This window comes from Symsagittifera roscoffensis, chromosome 5, assembly GCF_963678635.1.
Source record: "Symsagittifera roscoffensis chromosome 5, txSymRosc1.1, whole genome shotgun sequence".
Lineage (NCBI taxonomy): Eukaryota > Metazoa > Xenacoelomorpha > Acoela > Convolutidae > Symsagittifera > Symsagittifera roscoffensis.
Genome location: NC_087066.1, coordinates 66854315 through 66868666, shown reverse-complemented (window position 1 = coordinate 66868666; position 14352 = coordinate 66854315). Strand labels below are relative to the sequence as shown.

General features: G+C 58.6%; 3 protein-coding genes across 6 annotated transcripts in view; 1 reads left to right on the top strand and 2 right to left on the bottom strand.

Annotated features, from left to right (window-relative positions):
• The window catches only part of LOC134846528 (jouberin-like), a 439624-nt gene that overhangs the window by 295509 nt on the left and 129763 nt on the right, over window positions 1-14352 (top strand). The window lies entirely within an intron of this gene.
• On the bottom strand, window positions 4100-6746 carry LOC134846842 (uncharacterized). The gene is made up of 2 exons (XM_063864239.1): window positions 5244-6746; window positions 4100-5200 (listed from the first exon to the last, which is right to left on the bottom strand). The coding sequence occupies exons 1-2, from the start codon at window positions 6744-6746 to the stop codon at window positions 4100-4102; spliced, it is 2604 nt and encodes an 867-aa protein (XP_063720309.1).
• On the bottom strand, window positions 12211-13449 carry LOC134846841 (myosin heavy chain IB-like). The gene has a single exon (XM_063864238.1). It carries the CDS (start codon window positions 13447-13449, stop codon window positions 12211-12213), a length of 1239 nt encoding a protein of 412 aa, XP_063720308.1.

Below are 14352 nucleotides of genomic sequence, written 5' to 3'. Positions count from 1 at the left end.
CAAATGGGCCTCCCAGTCGAACACCGTCTTCTTGAAAGCCACCTTCCTTTCGTCTAGCATAGGCCTCTGGAGCAGCTGGGCCTCCCAGTCGAACGCCGTCTTCTTGAAAGCCACTGCCTTTTCGTCTAGCACCGCCCTCTGGAGCAGATGGGCCTCCCATACGAACACCGTCTTCTTGAAAGCCACCGCATCCTCGTCGAGCACCGCCTTGTGGAGCAGCTGGGATTCTCAGTCGACCACCGTCCTCTTAAACTCCATCACCTCCTCGTCCAGCAGCGCCTTCTGGAGCAGCTGGGCCTCCCAGTCGAACACGGCCTTCTTGAAAGCCACCGCCTTTTCGTCTAGCAACGCCCTCTGGAGCAGGTGGGCCTCCCATACGAACACCGTCTTCTTGAAAGCCACCGCATCTTCGTCCAGCACCGCATTCTAGAGCAGCTGGTCGTTCCAGTCGATCACCGTCTTCTTGATATCCACCGCCTCCTCGTCCAGCACCGCCCTCTGGAGCAGCTGGGCCTCCCAGTCGAACACCATCTTCTTGAAAGCCACCGCCTCCTCGTCCAGCACCGCCTTCTGGAGCAGCTGGGCATCCCAGTCGAACACCGTCTTCTTGAAACCCACCTCTATTTCGTCTAGCATAGGCCTCTGGAGCAGCTGGTCCTCCCAGTCGAACACCGTCTTCTAGAAAGCCACCCCATCCTCGTTCCGCACTGCCTTCTGGAGCAGCTGGGCCTCCCAGTTGAACACCGTCTTCTTGAAACCCACCGCGTTTTCGTCTAGCACCACCCTCTGGAGCAGGTGGGCCTCCCAATCGAACACCGACTTCTTGAAAGCCTCCGCATCCTCGTCCAGTACCGCCTTCTGGAGCAGCTGGGATTCTCAGTCGAACACCGTCCTCTTGAACTCCACCGCCTCCTCGTCCAGCACTGCCTTCTGGAGCAGCTGGGCCTCCCAGTCGAACACCGTCTTCTTGAAAACCACCGCCTGTCGTCTAGCACCACCCTCTTGAGCAGCTGGGCCTCCCAGTCGAACACCATCTTCTTGAAATCCACCACCTCCTCGTCCAGCACCGCCTTCTGGAGCAGCTGAGCATCCCAGTCGAACACCGTCTTCTTGAAACCCACCTCTATTTCGTCTAGCATAGGCCTCTGGAGCAGCTGGTCCTCCCAGTCGAACACCGTCTTCTAGAAAGCCACCCCATCCTCGTTCCGCACTGCCTTCTGGAGCAGCTGGGCCTCCCAGTTGAACACCGTCTTCTTGAAACCCACCGCGTTTTCGTCTAGCACCACCCTCTGGAGCAGGTGGGCCTCCCAATCGAACACCGACTTCTTGAAAGCCTCCGCATCCTCGTCCAGCACCGCCTTCTGGAGCAGCTGGGATTCTCAGTCGAACACCGTCCTCTTGAACTCCACCGCCTCCTCGTCCAGCACTGCCTTCTGGAGCAGCTGGGCCTCCCAGTCGAACACCGTCTTCTTGAAAACCACCGCCTGTCGTCTAGCACCACCCTCTGGAGCAGCTGGGCCTCCCAGTCGTACACCGTCTTCTTGAAAGCCACCACCCTTTCGTCTAGCATAGGCCTCTGGAGCAGCTGGGCCTCCCAGTCGAACACCGACTTCTTGAAAGCCACCGGCTTTTCGTCTAGCACCGCCCTCTGGAGCAGATTGGCCTCCCAATCGAGCACCGACTTCTAGAAAGCCACCCCATTCTCGTTCCGCACTGCCTTCTGGAGCAGCTGGACCTCCCAGTTGAACACCGTCTTCTTGAAACCCACCCTGTTTTCGTCTAGCACCACCCTCTGGAGCAGGTGGGCCTCCCAATCGAACACCGAATTCTTGAAAGCCACCGCATTCTCGTCCAGCACCGCCTTCTGGAGCAGCTGGGATTCTCAGTCGAACACCGTCCTCATGAACTCCACCGCTTCCTCGTCCAGCACCGCCTTCCGGAGCTTCTGGAGCAGCCTGTTTTCGTCTAGCACCACCCTCTGGAGCAGGTGGGCCTCCCAGTCGAACACCGTCTTCTTGAAAACCACCGCCTGTCGTCTAGCACCACCCTCTGGAGCAGCTGGGCCTCCCAGTCGTACACCGTATTCTTGAAAGCCACCACCCTTTCGTCTAGCATAGGCCTCTGGAGCAGCTGGGCCTCCCAGTCGAACACCGACTTCTTGAAAGCCACCGGCTTTTCGTCTAGCACCGCCCTCTGGAGCAGATTGGCCTCCCAATCGAACACCGACTTCTAGAAAGCCACCCCATTCTCGTTCCGCACTGCCTTCTGGAGCAGCTGGACCTCCCAGTTGAACACCGTCTTCTTGAAACCCACCCTGTTTTCGTCTAGCACCACCCTCTGGAGCAGGTGGGCCTCCCAATCGAACACCGACTTCTTGAAAGCCACCGCATTCTCGTCCAGCACCGCCTTCTGGAGCAGCTGGGATTCTCAGTCGAACATCGTCCTCTTGAACTCCACCGCTTCCTCGTCCAGCACCGCCTTCTGGAGCAGCTGGGCATCCCAGTCGAACACAGTCTTCTTGAAAACCACCGCCTGTCGTCTAGCACCACCCTCTGGAGCAGCTGGGCCTCCCAGTCGAACACCATCTTCTTGAAATCCATCACCTCCTCGTCCAGCACCGCCTTCTGGAGCAAATGGGCCTCCCAGTCGTACACCGTCTTCTTGAAAGCCACCACCCTTTCGTCTAGCATAGGCCTCTGGAGCAGCTGGGCCTCCCATACGAACAACGTCTTCTTGAAAGCCACCGCATCCTCGTCCAGCACCGCCTTCTGGAGCAGCTGGGATTCTCAGTCGAACATCGTCATCTTGGACTCCACCGCCTCCTCGTCCAGCACCGCCTTCTGGAGCAGCTGGGCCTCCCAGTCGAACACCGTCTTCTTGAAAACCACCGCATCCTCGTCGAGCACCGCCTTGTGGAGCAGCTGGGATTATCAGTCGAACACCGTCCTCTTGAACTCCATCGCCTCCTCGTCCAGCAGCGCCTTCTGGAGCAGCTGGGCCTCCCAGTCGAACACCGCCTTCTTGAAAGCCACCGCATCCTCGTCCAGCACCGTTCTCTGGAGCAGCTGGGCCTCCCAGTCGAACATTGTCTTCTTGAAAGCCAACGCCTCCGCGTCCAGCACCTCCTAATTGAGCAACTCGGCCTCCCAGTCTAATAACGTCTTCTTGAAAACAACCGCTTTTTCGTCTAGCTCCGCCCGCTCGAGCAGCTGGGCCTCCCAGTCGAACACCGTCTTCTTGATATCCACCGCCCCCTCGTCCAGCACCGCCCTCTGGAGCAGCTGGGCCTCCCAGTCGAACACCATCTTCTTGAAAGCCACCGCCTCCTCGTCCAGCACCGCCTTCTGGAGCAGCTGGGCATCCCAGTCGAACACCGTCTTCTTGAAACCCACCTCTATTTCGTCTAGCATAGGCCTCTGGAGCAGCTGGTCCTCCCAGTCGAACACCGTCTTCTAGAAAGCCACCCCATCCTCGTTCCGCACTGCCTTCTGGAGCAGCTGGGCCTCCCAGTTGAACACCGTCTTCTTGAAACCCACCGCGTTTTCGTCTAGCACCACCCTCTGGAGCAGGTGGGCCTCCCATTCGAACACCGACTTCTTGAAAGCCTCCGCATCCTCGTCCAGCACCGCCTTCTGGAGCAGCTGGGATTCTCAGTCGAACACCGTCCTCTTGAACTCCACCGCCTCCTCGTCCAGCACTGCCTTCTGGAGCAGCTGGGCCTCCCAGTCGAACATCGTCTTCTTAAAAACCACCGCCTGTCGTCTAGCACCACCCTCTGGAGCAGCTGGGCCTCCCAGTTGAACACCATCTTCTTGAAATCCACCACCTCCTCGTCCAGCACCGCCTTCTGGAGCAGCTGGGCATCCCAGTCGAACACCGTCTTCTTGAAACCCACCTCTATTTCGTCTAGCATAGGCCTCTGGAGCAGCTGGTCCTCCCAGTCGAACACCGTCTTCTAGAAAGCCACCCCATCCTCGTCCAGCACCGCCTTCTGGAGCAGCTGGGCATCCCAGTCGAACACCGTCTTCTTGAAACCCACCTCTATTTCGTCTAGCATAGGCCTCTGGAGCAGCTGGTCCTCCCAGTCGAACACTGTCTTCTAGAAAGCCACCCCATCCTCGTTCCGCACTGCCTTCTGGAGCAGCTGGGCCTCCCAGTTGAACACCGTCTTCTTGAAACCCACCGCGTTTTCGTCTAGCACCACCCTCTGGAGCAGGTGGGCCTCCCAATCGAACACCGACTTCTTGAAAGCCTCCGCATCCTCGTCCAGCACCACCTTCTGGAGCAGCTGGGATTCTCTGTCGAACACCGTCCTCTTGAACTCCACCGCCTCCTCGTCCAGCACTGCCTTCTGGAGCAGCTGGGCCTCCCAGTCGAACACCGTCTTCTTGAAAACCACCGCCTGTCGTCTAGCACCACCCTCTGGAGCAGCTGGGCCTCCCAGTCGTACACCGTCTTCTTGAAAGCCACCACCCTTTCGTCTAGCATAGGCCTCTGGAGCAGCTGGGCCTCCCAGTCGAACACCGACTTCTTGAAAGCCACCGGCTTTTCGTCTAGCACCGCCCTCTGGAGCAGATTGGCCTCCCAATCGAACACCGACTTCTAGAAAGCCACCCCATTCTCGTTCCGCACTGCCTTCTGGAGCAGCTGGACCTCCCAGTTGAACACCGTCTTCTTGAAACCTACCCTGTTTTCGTCTAGCACCACCCTCTGGAGCAGGCGGGCCTCCCAATCGAACACCGACTTCTTGAAAGCCACCGCCTCCTCGTCCAGCACCGCCTTCTGGAGCAGCTGGGCATCCCAGTCGAACACCGTCTTCTTGAAACCCACCTCTATTTCGTCTAGCATAGGCCTCTGGAGCAGCTGGTCCTCCCAGTCGAACACCGTCTTCTAGAAAGCCACCCCATCCTCGTTCCGCACTGCCTTCTGGAGCAGCTGGGCCTCCCAGTTGAACACCGTCTTCTTGAAACCCACCGCGTTTTCGTCTAGCACCACCCTCTGGAGCAGGTGGGCCTCCCATTCGAACACCGACTTCTTGAAAGCCTCCGCATCCTCGTCCAGCACCGCCTTCTGGAGCAGCTGGGATTCTCAGTCGAACACCGTCCTCTTGAACTCCACCGCCTCCTCGTCCAGCACTGCCTTCTGGAGCAGCTGGGCCTCCCAGTCGAACACCGTCTTCTTGAAAACCACCGCCTGTCGTCTAGCACCACCCTCTGGAGCAGCTGGGCATCCCAGTCGAACACCGTCCTCTTGAACTCCACCGCCTCCTCGTCCAGCACTGCGTTCTGGAGCAGCTGGGCCTCCCAGTCGAACACCGTCTTCTTGAAAACCACCGCCTGTCGTCTAGCACCACCCTCTGGAGCAGCTGGGCCTCCCAGTCGTACACCGTCTTCTTGAAAGCCACCACCCTTTCGTCTAGCATAGGGCTCTGGAGCAGCTGGACCTCCCAGTCGAACACCGACTTCTTGAAAGCCACCGGCTTTTCGTCTAGCACCGCCCTCTGGAGCAGATTGGCCTCCCAATCGAACACCGACTTCTAGAAAGCCACCCCATTCTCGTTCCGCACTGCCTTCTGGAGCAGCTGGACCTCCCAGTTGAACACCGTCTTCTTGAAACCTACCCTGTTTTCGTCTAGCACCACCCTCTGGAGCAGGCGGGCCTCCCAATCGAACACCGACTTCTTGAAAGCCACCGCCTCCTCGTCCAGCACCGCCTTCTGGAGCAGCTGGGCATCCCAGTCGAACACCGTCTTCTTGAAACCCACCTCTATTTCGTCTAGCATAGGCCTCTGGAGCAGCTGGTCCTCCCAGTCGAACACCGTCTTCTAGAAAGCCACCCCATCCTCGTTCCGCACTGCCTTCTGGAGCAGCTGGGCCTCCCAGTTGAACACCGTCTTCTTGAAACCCACCGCGTTTTCGTCTAGCACCACCCTCTGGAGCAGGTGGGCCTCCCATTCGAACACCGACTTCTTGAAAGCCTCCGCATCCTCGTCCAGCACCGCCTTCTGGAGCAGCTGGGATTCTCAGTCGAACACCGTCCTCTTGAACTCCACCGCCTCCTCGTCCAGCACTGCCTTCTGGAGCAGCTGGGCATCCCAGTCGAACACCGTCTTCTTGAAACCCACCTCTATTTCGTCTAGCATAGGCCTCTGGAGCAGCTGGTCCTCCCAGTCGAACACCGTCTTCTAGAAAGCCACCCCATCCTCGTTCCGCACTGCCTTCTGGAGCAGCTGGGCCTCCCAGTTGAACACCGTCTTCTTGAAACCCACCGCGTTTTCGTCTAGCACCACCCTCTGGAGCAGGTGGGCCTCCCATTCGAACACCGACTTCTTGAAAGCCTCCGCATCCTCGTCCAGCACCGCCTTCTGGAGCAGCTGGGATTCTCAGTCGAACACCGTCCTCTTGATATCCACCGCCTCCTCGTCCAGCACCGCCCTCTGGAGCAGCTGGGCCTCCCAGTCGAACACCATCTTCTTGAAAGCCACCGCCTCCTCGTCCAGCACCGCCTTCTGGAGCAGCTGGCCATCCCAGTCGAACACCGTCTTCTTGAAACCCACCTCTATTTCGTCTAGCATAGGCCTCTGGAGCAGCTGGTCCTCCCAGTCGAACACCGTCTTCTAGAAAGCCACCCCATCCTCGTTCCGCACTGCCTTCTGGAGCAGCTGGGCCTCCCAGTTGAACACCGTCTTCTTGAAACCCACCGCGTTTTCGTCTAGCACCACCCTCTGGAGCAGGTGGGCCTCCCATTCGAACACCGACTTCTTGAAAGCCTCCGCATCCTCGTCCAGCACCGCCTTCTGGAGCAGCTGGGATTCTCAGTCGAACACCGTCCTCTTGAACTCCACCGCCTCCTCGTCCAGCACTGCCTTCTGGAGCAGCTGGGCCTCCCAGTCGAACACCGTCTTCTTGAAAACCACCGCCTGTCGTCTAGCACCACCCTCTGGAGCAGCTGGGCCTCCCAGTCGAACACCATCTTCTTGAAATCCACCACCTCCTCGTCCAGCACCGCCTTCTGGAGCAGCTGGGCATCCCAGTCGAACACCGTCTTCTTGAAACCCACCTCTATTTCGTCTAGCATAGGCCTCTGGAGCAGCTGGTCCTCCCAGTCGAACACCGTCTTCTAGAAAGCCACCCCATCCTCGTCCAGCACCGCCTTCTGGAGCAGCTGGGCATCCCAGTCGAACACCGTCTTCTTGAAACCCACCTCTATTTCGTCTAGCATAGGCCTCTGGAGCAGCTGGTCCTCCCAGTCGAACACCGTCTTCTAGAAAGCCACCCCATCCTCGTCCAGCACCGCCTTCTGGAGCAGCTGGGCATCCCAGTCGAACACCGTCTTCTTGAAACCTACCTCTATTTCGTCTAGCATAGGCCTCTGGAGCAGCTGGTCCTCCCAGTCGAACACCGTCTTCTAGAAAGCCACCCCATCCTCGTTCCGCACTGCCTTCTGGAGCAGCTGGGCCTCCCAGTTGAACACCGTCTTCTTGAAACCCACCGCGTTTTCGTCTAGCACCACCCTCTGGAGCAGGTGGGCCTCCCAATCGAACACCGACTTCTTGAAAGCCTCCGCATCCTCGTCCAGCACCGCCTTCTGGAGCAGCTGGGATTCTCAGTCGAACACCGTCCTCTTGAACTCCACCGCCTCCTCGTCCAGCACTGCCTTCTGGAGCAGCTGGGCCTCCCAGTCGAACACCGTCTTCTTGAAAACCACCGCCTGTCGTCTAGCACCACCCTCTGGAGCAGCTGGGCCTCCCAGTCGTACACCGTCTTCTTGAAAGCCACCACCCTCTCGTCTAGCATAGGCCTCTGGAGCAGCTGGGCCTCCCAGTCGAACACCGACTTCTTGAAAGCCACCGGCTTTTCGTCTAGCACCGCCCTCTGGAGCAGATTGGCCTCCCAATCGAACACCGACTTCTAGAAAGCCACCCCATTCTCGTTCCGCACTGCCTTCTGGAGCAGCTGGACCTCCCAGTTGAACACCGTCTTCTTGAAACCTACCCTGTTTTCGTCTAGCACCACCCTCTGGAGCAGGCGGGCCTCCCAATCGAACACCGACTTCTTGAAAGCCAGCGCATTCTCGTCCAGCACCGCCTTCTGGAGCAGCTGGGATTCTCAGTCGAACACCGTCCTCTTGAACTCCACCGCTTCCTCGTCCAGCACCGCCTTCTGGAGCAGCTGGGCCTCCCAGTCGAACACCGTCTTCTTGAAAACCACCGCCTGTCGTCTAGCACCACCCTCTGGAGCAGCTGGGCCTCCCAGTCGAACACCATCTTCTTGAAATCAATCACCTCCTCGTCCAGCACCGCCTTCTGGAGCAAATGGGCCTCCCAGTCGAACACCATCTTCTTGAAAGCCACCACCCTTTCGTCTAGCATAGGCCTCTGGAGCAGCTGGGCCTCCCAGTCGAACACCGTCTTCTTGAAAGCCACCGCCTTTTCGTCTAGCACCGCCATCTGGAGCAGATGGGCCTCCCATATGAACATCGTCTTCTTGAAAGCCACCGCATCCTCGTCCAGCACCGCCTTCTGGAGCAGCTGGGATTCTCAGTCGAACGCCGTCCTCCTGAACTCCACCGCCTCCTCGTCCAGCACCGCCTTCTGGATCAGCTGGGCCTCCCAGTCGAACACCGTCTTCTTGAACACCACCGCCTGTCGTCTAGCACCACCCTCTGGAGCAGCTGGGCCTCCCAGTCAAACACCATCTTTATGAAATCCACCACCTCCTCGTCCAGCACCGCCTTCTGGAGCAAATGGGCCTCCCAGTCGAGCACCGTCTTCTTGAAAGCCACCACCCTTTCGTCTAGCATAGGCCTCTGGAGCAGCTGGGCCTCCCAGTCGAAAACCGTCTTCTTGAAAGACACCGCCTTTTCGTCTAGCACCGCCCTCTGGAGCAGATGGGCCTCCCATACGAACATCGTCTTCTTGAAAGCCACCGCATCCTCTTCGAGCACCGCCTTGTGGAGCAGCTGGGATTATCAGTCGAACACCGTCCTTATGAACTCCATCGCCTCCTCGTCCAGCAGTGCCTTCTGGAGCAGCTGGGCCTCCCAGTCGAACACCGCCTTCTTGAAAGCCACCGCATCCTCGTCCAGCACCGCCCTCTGGAGCAGCTGGGATTCTCAGTCGAACACCGTCCTCTTGAACTCCACCGCCTCCTCGTCCAGCACTGCCTTCTGGAGCAGCTGGGCCTCCCAGTCGAACACCGTCTTCTTGAAAACCACCGCCTGTCGTCTAGCAGCACCCTCTGGAGCAGCTGGGCCTCCCAGTCGAACACCATCTTCTTGAAATCCACCACCCCCTCGTCCAGCACCGCCTTCTGGAGCAGATGGGCCTCCCATACAAACATCGTCTTCTTGAAAGCCACCGCATCCTCGTCGAGCACCGCCTTGTGGAGCAGCTGGGATTATCAGTCGAACACCGTCCTCTTGAACTCCATCGCCTCCTCATCCAGCAGCGCCTTCTGGAGCAGCTGGGCCTCCCAGTCGAACACCGTCTTCTTGAAAGCCACCGCATCCTCGTCCAGCACCACCTTCTGGAGCAGCTGGGATTCTCACGTCCTCTTGAACTCCACTACCTCCTCGTCCAGCACTGCCTTCTGGAGCAGCTGGGGCTCCCAGTCGAACACCGTCTTCTTGAAAACCACCGCCTGTCGTCTAGCACCACCCTCTGGAGCAGCTGGGCCTCCCAGTCGAACACCATCTTCTTGTAATCCACCACCTCCTCGTCCAGCACCGCCTTCTGGAGCAAATGGGCCTCACAGTCGAACACCGTCTTCTTGAAAGCCACCACCCTTTCGTCTAGCATAGGCCTCTGGAGCAGCTGGGCCTGCCAGTCGAACACCGTCTTCTTGAAAGCCACCGCCTTTTCGGGTAGAACCGCCCTCTGGAGCAGATGGGCCTCCCATACGAACATCGTCTTCGTGAAAGCCACCGCATCCTCGTCCAGCACCGCCTTCTGGAGCAGCTGGGATTCTCAGTCGAACACCGTCCTCTTGAACTCGACCGCCTCCCCGTCCAGCACCGCCTTCTGGAGCAGCTGGGCCTCCCAGTCGAACACCGTCTTCTTGAAAACCACCGCCTGTCGTCTAGCACCACCCTCTGGAGCAGCTGGGCCTCCCAGTCAAACACCATCTTCTTGAAATCCACCGCCTCCTCGTCCAGCACCGCCTTCTGGAGAAAATGGGCCTCCCAGTCGAACACCGTCTTCTTGAAAGCCACCGCATCCTCGTCCAGCACCGCATTCTAGAGCAGCTGGTCGTTCCAGTCGATCACCGTCTTCTTGATATCCACCGCCTCCTCGTCCAGCACCGCCCTCTGGAGCAGCTGGGAATACCAGTCGAAAAGCATCTTTTTGAAAGCCACCGCCTCCTCGTCCAGTACCGCCTTCTGGAGCAGCTGGGCATCCCAGTCGAACACCGTCTTCTTGAAACCCACCTCTGTTTCGTCTAGCCTAGGCTTCTGGAGCAGCTGGTCCTCCGAGTCGAACACCGTCTTCTAGAAAGCCACCCATTCTCGTCGAGAACCGCCTTGTGGAGCAGCTGGGATTCTCAGTCGACCACCGTCCTCTTGAACTCCATCGTGTCCTCGTCCAGCAGCGACTTCTGGAGCAGCTTGGCCTCCCAGTTGAACACCGTCTTCTTGAAAGCCACCGCCTTTTCGTCTAGCACCGCCCTCTGGAGCACGTGGGCCTCCCATACGAACACCGTCTTCTTGAAAGCCACCGCATCCTCGTCCAGCACCGCATTCTAGAGCAGCTGGTCGTTCCAGTCGATCACCGTCTTCTTGATATCCACCGCCTCCTCGTCCAGCACCGCCCTCTGGAGCAGCTGGGAATACCAGTCGAACACCATCTTCTTGAAAGCCACCGCCTCCTCGTCCCGTACCGCCTTCTGGAGCAGCTGGGCATCCCAGTCGAACACCGTCTTCTTGAAACCCACCTCTATTTCGTCTAGCATAGGCCTCTGGAGCAGCTGGTCCTCCCAGTCGAACACCGTCTTCTAGAAAGCCACCCATTCTCGTCCAGCACTGCCTTCTGGAGCAGCTGGGCCTCCCAGTCGAACACCGTCTTCTTGAAACCCACCGCCTTTTCTTCTAGCACCACCCTCTGGAGCAGGTGGGCCTCCCAGATGAACACCGTCTTCTTGAAAACCACCGCCCCCTCGTCTAGCACCACCCTCTGGAGCAACTGGGACTCCCAGTCGAACACCATCTTCTTGAAATCCACCACCACTCGTCCAGCACCGCCTTCTGGAGCAAATGTGCCTCCCAGTCGAACACCGTCTTCTTGAAAGCCACCTCCCTTTCGTCTAGCATAGGCCTCTGGAGCAGCTGGGCCTCCCAGTCGAACACCGCCTTCTTGAAAGCCACCGCCTTTTGTCTAGCTTCGCCCTCTGGAGCAGGTGGGCCTACCATACGAACACCGTCTTCTTGAAAACCACCGCATCCTCGTCGAGCACCGCCTTGTGGAGCAGCTGGGATTCTCAGTAGACCACCGTCCTCTTGAACTCCATCGCCTCCTCGTCCAGCAGCGCCTTTTGGAGCAGCTGGGCCTCCCAGTCGAACACCGTCTTCTTGAAAGCCACCGCTTTTTTGTCTAGCACCACCCTCTGGAGCAGTTGGGCCTCCCATACGAACAACGTCTTCTTGAAAACCACCGCCCCCTCGTCTAGCACCACCCTCTGGAGCAACTGGGCCTCCCAGTCGAACACCATCTTCTTGAAATCCACCACCACTGGTCCAGCACCGCCTTCTGGAGCAGCTGGGCCTCCCAGTCGAACACCGTCTTCTTGAAACCCACCTCTATTTCGTCTAGCATAGGCTTCTGGAGCAGCTGGTCCTCCCAGTCGAACACCGTCTACTAGAAAGCCTCCCCATCCTCGTCCAGCACTGCCTTCTGGAGCAGCTGGGCCTCCCAGTCGAACACCGTCTTCTTGAAACCCACCGCCTTTTCGTATAGCACCACCCTCTGGAGCAGTTGGGCCTCCCAGACGAACACCGTCTTCTTGAAAGACACCGCCCCCTCGTCTAGCACCACCCTCTGGAGCAACTGGGCCTCCCAGTCGAACACCATCTTCTTGAAATCCACCACCACTGGTCCAGCACCGCCTTCTGGAGCAGCTGGGCCTCCCAGTCGAACACCGTCTTCTTGAAACCCACCTCTATTTCGTATAGCATAGGCTTCTGGAGCAGCTGGTCCTCCCAGTCGAACGCCATCTACTAGAAAGCCTCCCCATCCTCGTCCAGCACTGCCTTCTGGAGCAGCTGGGCCTCCCAGTCGAACACCGTCTTCTTGAAACCCACCGCCTTTTCGTCTAGCACTACCCTCTGGAGCAGTTGGGCCTCCCAGACGAACACCGTCTTCTTGAAAACCACCGCCCCCTCGTCTAGCACCACCCTCTGGAGCAACTGGGCCTCCCAGTCGAACACCATCTTCTTGAAATCCACCACCACTCGTCCAGCACCGCCTTCTGGAGCAAATGGGCCTCCCAGTCGAACACCGCCTTCTTGAAAGCCACCGCCTTTTCGTCTAGCTTCGCCATCTGGAGCAACTGGGCCTCCCATACGAACACCGTCTTCTTGAAAACCACCGCATCCTCGTCGAGCACCGCCTTGTGGAGCAGCTGGGATTCTCAGTAGACCACCGTCCTCTTGAACTCCATCGCCTCTTCGTCCAGCGGCGCCTTCTGAAGCAGGTGGGCCTCCAATACGAACACCGTCTTCTTGAAAGCCACCGCATCCTCGTCCAGCACCGCATTCTAGAGCAGCTGGTTGTTCCAGTCGATCACCGTCTTCTTGATATCCACCGCCTCCTCGTCCAGCACCGCCCTCTGGAGCAGCTGGGAATACCAGTCGAACACCATCTTCTTGAAAGCCACCGCCTCCTCGTCCCGTACCGCCTTCTGGAGCAGCTGGGCATCCCAGTCGAACACCGTCTTCTTGAAACCCACCGCATCCTCGTCGAGCACCGCCTTGTGGAGCAGCTGGGATTCTCAGTAGACCACCGTCCTCTTGAACTCCATCGTGTCCTCGTCCAGCAGCGACTTCTGGAGCAGCTTGGCCTCCCAGTTGAACACCGTCTTCTTGAAAGCCACCGCCTTTTCGTCTAGCACCGCCCTCTGGAGCACGTGGGCCTCCCATACGAACACCGTCTTCTTGAAAGCCACCGCATCCTCGTCCAGCACCGCATTCTAGAGCAGCTGGTCGTTCCAGTCGATCACCGTCTTCTTGATATCCACCGTCTCCTCGTCCAGCACCGCCCTCTGGAGCAGCTGGGAATACCAGTCGAACACCATCTTCTTGAAAGCCACCGCCTCCTCGTCCCGTACCGCCTTCTGGAGCAGCTGGGCATCCCAGTCGAACACCGTCTTCTTGAAACCCACCTCTATTTCGTCTAGCATAGGCCTCTGGAGCAGCTGGTCCTCCCAGTCGAACACCGTCTTCTAGAAAGCCACCCATTCTCGTCCAGCACTGCCTTCTGGAGCAGCTGGGCCTCCCAGTCGAACACCGTCTTCTTGAAACCCACCGCCTTTTCTTCTAGCACCACCCTCTGGAGCAGGTGGGCCTCCCAGATGAACACCGTCTTCTTGAAAACCACCGCCCCCTCGTCTAGCACCACCCTCTGGAGCAACTGGGACTCCCAGTCGAACACCATCTTCTTGAAATCCACCACCACTCGTCCAGCACCGCCTTCTGGAGCAAATGGGCCTCCCAGTCGAACACCGTCTTCTTGAAAGCCACCTCCCTTTCGTCTAGCATAGGCCTCTGGAGCAGCTGGGCCTCCCAGTCGAACACCGCCTTCTTGAAAGCCACCGCCTTTTGTCTAGCTTCGCCCTCTGGAGCAGGTGGGCCTACCATACGAACACCGTCTTCTTGAAAACCACCGCATCCTCGTCGAGCACCGCCTTGTGGAGCAGCTGGGATTCTCAGTAGACCACCGTCCTCTTGAACTCCATCGCCTCCTCGTCCAGCAGCGCCTTTTGGAGCAGCTGGGCCTCCCAGTCGAACACCGTCTTCTTGAAAGCCACCGCTTTTTTGTCTAGCACCACCCTCTGGAGCAGTTGGGCCTCCCATACGAACAACGTCTTCTTGAAAACCACCGCCCCCTCGTCTAGCACCACCCTCTGGAGCAACTGGGCCTCCCAGTCGAACACCATCTTCTTGAAATCCATCACCACTGGTCCAGCACCGCCTTCTGGAGCAGCTGGGCCTCCCAGTCGAACACCGTCTTCTTGAAACCCACCTCTATTTCGTCTAGCATAGGCTTCTGGAGCAGCTGGTCCTCCCAGTCGAACACCGTCTACTAGAAAGCCTCCCCATCCTCGTCCAGCACTGCCTTCTGGAGCAGCTGGGCCTCCCAGT